The sequence below is a fragment of the Lycium barbarum genome, chromosome 3 (assembly GCF_019175385.1).
Source record: "Lycium barbarum isolate Lr01 chromosome 3, ASM1917538v2, whole genome shotgun sequence".
In the NCBI taxonomy this organism is placed as follows: domain Eukaryota; kingdom Viridiplantae; phylum Streptophyta; class Magnoliopsida; order Solanales; family Solanaceae; genus Lycium; species Lycium barbarum.
This window is the reverse complement of record NC_083339.1, coordinates 1,996,765-2,004,777: the sequence shown is the minus strand read 5'-3', so window position 1 is coordinate 2,004,777 and position 8,013 is coordinate 1,996,765. Positions and strand designations below refer to the sequence as shown.

The window sequence follows — 8,013 nt, the reverse complement described above, 5'->3', positions numbered from 1 at the left end:
ATTTAAAACCAAACCAAACCAAATGTCGATTTTTTTATTCGATTTGATTAAATTTTCGGTTTGATTTTGGTTTTAACCAAAACCTTGAACAGCCCTACCCCCATCTATATTATCAGTAAATCAATAAATGAAAGACTCTTATCTTTTATATAAATACCCCAGACCTTGTTGTTGTTGTGCAAAAGTTAAATATATATCTTTCCTTTTCTCAGCAAGGGCCGTGTGAACGTTGACCCTAGCTACCACAAATTATGACACAAGCTCGATCACTTAGGTCGACTTTAGGCGGGCACCCTTCGAAGTGTAATGGAGATCACCAGACCTAGACTATGCATCTTCTTGATCTCCAATTGACATCGTCCAATTAAGTAAAGTGATATATATTTTCACACTTTAATTTAACAGTAACTTCCCAGATTAAATTTTTTGATCTGACATTTACTAAAAAATGTACTCCGTACCCCAAAAACTAGTTGAAAATGTATATATTATTAAACAAAATTGAGAAATAATTAAGCATAAATTTGTGGAAATTTTGTGGAGCTGAAAGATGAACTGCATTTTGCTCTGTTGCTTTTTGCATTACCACGCATGGAAAAAAAATCAAAAATAAAGTATAGACTTTAAAAAAAAAAAAATGGAAGTTCTATTTCTAAAAGTATGTTAAGGAACTTGAGTTCTTAACGCCATTTAAAACACGATTAGTATAAGCCCATTCTTATTGGGCCTTAATGTTCTTTACGTCTATGTCCAGCCAGTATGGGCTAATATACATAACTTGAGGCCCATTTCCTCACAATCATACAAGGTATATTGACAGGCTTATACATTCAATCGCTATTGATATATTTTTTGCCAAAAAATAGATGGGAAAAGGGTTAAATTTACCCTCTAAGTATGATTTATAGTTTAAATTTATCCTCCGTCAAAGTTCGGGATCAAATTTGCCCTCCTCGTTAGGATACTTGATAAATTTGCCCTTATATGGATGGAAGCATGACTTGGACTTCACAACACAAAAACATTAGCCACGTAGACTACACGTAAGCTCTCAACCCCAATTATTTTAACCCGTAACTCATTTCCCCATCCCATAACCCTAGTTCATTTTATTTTAAAAAGAGAAGAAATCACCCCCATTTGGGTCTTCTAAATGCACAAACCAATATCCCACCCGTTTCCCCATCTCATAATGCACAAGCCAGTATCCCACCAGCAAAAAGAGTAAACTTGAAGGTAAGACCCATATAACTCTGAACTAAATGAGTATCCCCACAACAAAAGAGGTAAAGCAGCTCCAAAAGCAAAGAAACTCGAACACCTAAACATACTTGCTTGTAAGAATCACCACCCTTTTAAGTTTGCTGCCAAATGCATGGAGTTAGTATTGCACTGCATGATACAGAGGTACTATGAGTACACCTAAAAGAGCAGCTTAACCCGATTTTTAGTGCAAATATGGCATGATACAGAGGTAATATCATTATATAGCATTGTGCAATCCAAATTATAAGATGTTGGATCATGATCACTTAATAATACAGCCATATTAAGTGATACTGGTTTACGCATTAAGAAGACCCTAATGGGGTGATTTCCTCTCTTTCTAAAATAAAATGAACTAGGGTTGTATGATTTTATGGGATGGGAAAACGGATTACGGGTTAAAATAATTGGGGTTGGGAGCTTACGTGGAGCCTATGTGCATCTGATGCGGCTAATTTTTTTTGTGTTGTGGAGTCCAAGTCATACTTCCATCCATATAAGGGCAAATTTATCAAGTATCTTAACGGCGAAGGCAAATTTGATCCCAAACTTTGACGGAGGGCAAATTTAAATTATAAATCATACTTGGAGGGTAAATTTGAACCTTTTCCCAAAGTAGATTCTTTTTTTTTTTTTTTTGCGGACACCAGCTCAGTTAAAAAAAAAAAAGAATTTCGCAAGGCAGAGGTTTGGATTCGCAAGGCTGCTTGAGGCAGAGTTTTGCATTCAAAACTTTGCCTAAGGCCTAACTTTGCTACGAAACTCTATCTTGCGATTTTTTATTTTTTTTACTGCGCTAGGATTCGAATCCCAAACCTCATGGTATTAGGCAAACACAAAAATTAAAGACCACCAATTTGAGGGACAAAAATTAAAGACCAGTGCCTTTGAACGACAGTTATGCTAAAAAAAAAATTGAGACAAGGACCGTCCAGACCAAGCCCATATTGGCATCCCAGCCCGTTGAGACAAATGTATTTAATGGGTTTTCTTGCTGAAGTTTAGATTTGGACCCAACTATTTCAATTTTAGCCAGTATCCGCAGCAGTCCAACAAAACCTACAGCAAAAATTTCCTTAATCATCATATTTTAGAAAATTTAACCAGTAAACAATATATAATTTAATGCATAATCTCCGTGAGTTCAACTAACCTGTTCACACGATCCGAATTATGTTTACATACAATGGAAAAAAAATTAAAATATATCAAGATTACACTCATTCCGAATGCACAATCCAAATTTTCTGCTACATAAGCCCACATAATGAACAATCCAAATTTTCTGCTACACAAGCTCACATAATGAAATTAGAAACCGAGAGATTTTGATGTGTCATTTAGGTATTTAGTGATCTACGACACATTTTTTTTCTTGATAATGGTTATATCTGAATCAATTTGGACACACCTCATTTATTTCATTGAATACATGTTACTTCTCGCTCACTGGATAACTATGTCTATTATTAGGCAAACATGAGAATATGAACATGAAATCTCATAGTTCTCCACCATTTTCATCAATTAACCACTAGATCATACCCTTAGCTACAACAAAACTCCTTTTTCATAAGATGATTTTCAAGACCACCTAGCAAAAAGAAATGCATTACTTGGAAAAGCGGTTTTAATTCGTGCACATCCACCAACCCACGAAGGATCACATGATAGACAAGCTGTCACTCTATGCTAATGAAAAGCAGTCAAATGTTAGTAGCAGATATAAGGGACCACAGCCAAAAATACGGTTAGGTAGCAAACAGCCCCACATCTAGAAAAGTAGAAAGCTACACTTTAACATATCAAAACAATGTTGGGACCAATTTTCAGATTTCAATACAAAAAAACAAACCGTTGACAATGGTATTTATAAGTTCACATTCCCCTTATCGATTAATGTCATTTTGAAACCAAGAATTTAGTTTTACACAAGGAAGCAACATACACATTAGAACCAAGGCCACCTACACAACCATCCATTCAATCGGAAGTATGGATAACGAGACCACCTTCTCCCTTCTATTCCTATGATGGAATAAGGTTGATCAATCCTCTCCATCCATTCAACCGGAGGCATACATTTACAACCATTCATTCAATCAGGAGTAAGAATAACGAGACCACCTTCACAACCATTTCCCTCCTATCCACGAGGCCACCTTCACAAGGTGGTTCGCTTGAGAATCATAAGAGTTCAAGACATGAAACATTCAAAACATAAAAGTCAGAAGGGAATGCATCAAGAATCACACAAAATTTATGTCAATCATATACCAATAGAAATGATTCTGCAGCCAATTTAACCAAGTTCAGAGATTTTAAAACACAACAATAATAACATAGCCTTAATAGGGATATAACATAAAGAGTCGGTTCATAATGCAAAATATATTTTTCATTTGATAAGCCAACCCCAAAAACAGTTACATAGATGTCACAAAGCCAATATTGTTACTCAAAAGTTCTTATTAAACTGAAAAGAAAAGCCTTACACATTATGTCCACTGCTAGACACTTATGTAAAACCCGTACTTGTCATCTCATTTTCAAAATGGAAATCAACAAAAACATAATCCGAAAACCAAAAACCAAAAACTTTGATCTAGTACTTGTAGTCCTTGACATGAAGGCTCTCGGAAGCACCCTCACTCAAGCTGGAAGCTCCGGCGTACTTTCCGAGTGTAGCCTCGGAGTTAGCCTTGCACCGGGTAAGGAATGCAGCTTGTGCCTTCTGAACATTCTCCTCTTTTCCACCCCACGCCTTTAGGGTGCTCTGTTGAAGAGCACGTCCAAAGGAAAAGGAAAGAGACCATGGCTTCTTGGTCTGGAGCTTGTTCATTGCGTTGAGGTTGACAGTGGCCTCCTCTTCGCTCTGACCGCCGGACAAGAACACCACAGCAGGAACAGCAGCAGGCATTGTGCGCTGCAAAGCACGGACGGTGCATTCGGCAATAACCTCAGGTGCAACCTTAGCGGAGTCCGAACCAGGAGTGACCATGTTAGGCTTCAACAAGGTACCTTCAAGGAGGACGTGGTGGTCATTGAGAGCCTTGTAGCAAGCAGCAAGAACACGCTCGGTGACATCAGCACACTTGTTAATGTCGTGGGATCCGTCAACAAGGATCTCAGGCTCAACAATGGGTACAAGACCGTTTTGTTGGCAGATAATGGCGTATCTGGCAAGGCCATTGGCGTTTTCATTGATGGCGAGCTGAGATGGCTCGTTCTCACCAATCTTGAGCACGGCACGCCATTTGGCGAACCTAGCACCAGCCTCATAGTACTTTGCGCAGCGGTCTGCGAGGCCGTCAAGACCTTGGGTGGTGGTCTCGCCATTGGTTCCAGGGAGCTCAACGGTACCCTTGTCAACCTTAATACCGGGAAGGACTCCGCCTTCCTTCATGACATCAACAAAAGGCTTGCCTGCCACCAATATCAGATCATTAGTATATGCAATACAAGGCTGTTTAAGCAACTTAAATGAAACAATAACTACTACTACTATACCTCAGTCCTACATAAATTGGGGTCGAGGACTACTAGGGCTGAAAAAGTGGATTAAAAAAAACAATTAACCATCCAATCCGACCCATTAGACATGGGTTAAATAACTGATTCTTTAAAAAAGGATCAAATATGAATATTATCCACTAAAAAGGATATCAAGATGGATAATATGGATATCCATATTATCAATACCCTTTAGTTCGCTTGTTTTATCAATATCAGATCATTAGTATAATGCAATACAAAACTGCTCAAGCAACTTAAATGAAACAATAACAGCCACTAGTACTACTACTACATACCTCAGTCCTAAACAAATTGGGATTTCTTCATTTTTGGCCCGTCAACCGGAATTAATTACTGGCAGTAGCCAAAATATACATAACATTTGCACTGGTGGTGTATACATTATGTATATTACATGTATTTTTATGTATACAATATGTATATTTATACATTTGTCGGCTAATTGTTTTTTTGAGCAGTCCAAAAATGTAACTATCCGTAAACAAATTGGGGTCGGCGACTACTATGTCTCAGTCCTAAACGAGTTGCATTTAAATTCAACAATAAGGTAAAATGCAGATCAATGCTAACAAATTAAGTTCAACAAAACGTACCTGCGGCAGTCTTCTGGTAAAGCGTTTCCTCGAACAAGATAACACCACTAAGGTACTGAAGACAACCGGGGGTACAGAAGAGAAGCTCACGGAGAGCCCTCCTGTTTGATTCTACGTTCTCGACATTGATGCTCGAGAGACGCTTTCCAATTGTTCCAGTGGATTCATCAGCAGCAAGGATACCCTTTCCAGGGGTTCCAATGTATGCAGCATTCTTGATAAGCTCATCTGCAAGTAAGTATTCAACATTTATTAACCTCTTAGCAAAATTGACAGAATTAATCATATAGCCACATTAGTCAAAAACAGTGTGTAGGCATTCAGATCCTAATCCTAATTTTCAACGTATGCAGCATTCTTAATAAGCTCATCTACAAATAATCACCACCATTTATTACCTCTTTGCAAAAATAACCAAATTGACATATTTAATCATATAGCCACGCTAATCAAAAGCATGAAGGCATTCGGATCCCATTATCCTAAGCCTAACCATTCTTAATAAGCTCATCTGCAAGTATTAAGCATTTATTACCCCTTAGCAAAAATACCCAAACTGACAGATTTAATAATATAGCCACACTAATCAGCTTTAACCAATAATAGCAAAAATATCCAAATTGAAAGATTTAATCATATAGCCACATTAATCAATAGCAGAGTGGAATCATTTGTTAAAAAAGATTTAAACTTTAACTAATTATTAGATCCAGAAACTATAATAAAATTAAATCTGGTCATGTTAAAAAGAAATTTAAGATTTACACAAATTAAACTAAAATATGAATAAACTACAACCTAATAAATCAGATCCAGCAACAAAACTCAAAATATTATTTAACAAAAACATAATTAATATAATTATTAAACAATAAATGAAGCATGTTAGAAACAAATAAATATAAATATGGGATCTTTACACAAATAGCCGATCAAAGAAAATGACCCAACAAGCAAGATCTAAACAAGAAGTAAAAAAAACAAATACCCATATGAAAAAACAAGTAGATCTATATAAAGAAACAAATTTTGGTTGAAACAAGGCAAGATTTGAGTAATTACCAGCGTACTTTCCCTTGTAGCAAGACATGATTAAGAAGGATTAATGAAGAAAAAAAAAGGTTATTAATGAATAAACTGAGGGGAAGAGGCTAGGTTTATATAATAGGGGAATAGTTGGTGGGGTTATTGAATACCATCGATGTTATCGAAAACTGCGGTTTTCTATTTTGACACTTTTGTCCTCTTACCTTTTTTATCTCCAAACCTTTGATTTTATTTTTGTTTCTCATTTAATGTATTTAGGCCCTGTTTGAAGTTGGAGTTGGAGTTGTGTTTGGCCGTAGTTTTTGATGAAATGTAATTGTAAAAAAGTGAAAAAGTGAAATTTTTTTGAAAAATAAGTTTTTTGAGTTTTTGGTATTCCGGAATACAACTTCAAGTTGTATTCGGAATTCTCATGGTCAAACGCTGATTCCGGAAAAAAGTGAAAAAAAAAAATCGGAATAAAGTGAGTAATTCTTATGGCCAAACGGGGGCTTAAATTCGGGCTTAGAAATTTTACTTTGAAGGGTAAAATACTTAGGGGAAAGATCACGGATTCTCCCTTAAACAAAAAAATTACCCACTCATACCCCCATTACTTTTGTACCCCAGAAAAAATTAAAAATAGTTACCCGAAATGCTCCCGAGTTACCCCAGTTATGATACCAAAATGTTATATAAATATATCGAGATGGTATCATGGAAGATTGTTCGGTCCTTCTCTTAATCCTCCATGATACCATCGTGGTATATAAATAAACTGAGACGGTATTATGGATGATCATGTTCGTATACCGTGATGGTATCATGAAGAACTGCTTCAGTCCTTCAATGAAACACTCCTCTATGATACAGTCGTCTAATGTACATATACCGTGATGGTATTGTGAAGGACTGATTGAGTTCTTCAATGAGACACTCCTCAAGACCATGATACCATCATGATATATAAATATACTGAAATGGTATCATGGAGGACTGTTTCAGTCCTTCAATTAGTCTTCCATGATACCATCATGATATATAAATATAATGTGATGGTATCACGAAGAGAAAGGGTTTGGCCGAGGGGTATGCCGGATAAATAATTTCAAGCGGTAGGGGGTAGAAGCGAAAATAGTTTGGAAGGGGATATGGGCGGGTAAATATTTTATATTTTGGGAGCAATTTGTGATGTTTTCCCAAATACTTACTAACAAAGAAGATTTATCCGGCCCGAACAAGATATTTTCAATTGAAGTACTTATCTTAGGACGAATGTACAAGCTAAGGTATAGTTTCAATCGAATTCAGTAACTTTTGCTAAATACCATATATGTGTTAAGAAATTCAAGTGATATATTTAATATTTGTGAAACCATTAACTCAAATAATCTGTGAATTCAATGGCATTCAAACTTATAAAATTTAATTTTTAAATTCGCATCTATACTTACCACTTACTAGAGTCTTTAGTACGTGAATTGGGATTTTTTATTAATCATTTTATTGTTTTCTTCTTGTCAACTCTTTTGAAGGAAAAAAGAGCAGATGTGTTACGAAATACTTTCTCCGTCTCAATTTATGTGATGTA

At 36.2% G+C, this 8,013-nt stretch overlaps 1 protein-coding gene and 1 non-coding gene across 2 annotated transcripts; both read right to left on the bottom strand.

Annotated features, from left to right (window-relative positions):
• Positions 1-212: 212 nt before the first annotated feature.
• LOC132634572 (U1 spliceosomal RNA) lies at positions 213-372 on the bottom strand. The gene has a single exon (XR_009580276.1). It is a non-coding gene; the product is annotated as a U1 spliceosomal RNA (small nuclear RNA).
• Positions 373-3,646: 3,274 nt separating this feature from the next.
• On the bottom strand, positions 3,647-6,615 carry LOC132629888 (fructose-bisphosphate aldolase 6, cytosolic). The gene is made up of 3 exons (XM_060345296.1): positions 6,459-6,615; positions 5,397-5,624; positions 3,647-4,692 (listed from the first exon to the last, which is right to left on the bottom strand). Exons 1-3 carry the CDS (start codon positions 6,484-6,486, stop codon positions 3,872-3,874), a joined length of 1,077 nt encoding a protein of 358 aa, XP_060201279.1. The 5' UTR covers positions 6,487-6,615; the 3' UTR covers positions 3,647-3,871.
• Between the last annotated feature and the right edge of the window lie 1,398 nt (positions 6,616-8,013).

Excerpts from the sequence above, each read along its gene's own strand:
- LOC132629888 (XM_060345296.1), bottom strand. The coding sequence starts at position 6,486 with ATGTCTTGCTACAAGGGAAAGTACGCTG. Across the intron at positions 5,625-6,458 it reads CTACAAGGGAAAGTACGCTG|ATGAGCTTATCAAGAATGCT; the intron begins GTAATTACTCAA and ends ACTTACTTGCAG. Across the intron at positions 4,693-5,396 it reads TTACCAGAAGACTGCCGCAG|GCAAGCCTTTTGTTGATGTC; the intron begins GTACGTTTTGTT and ends TATTGGTGGCAG.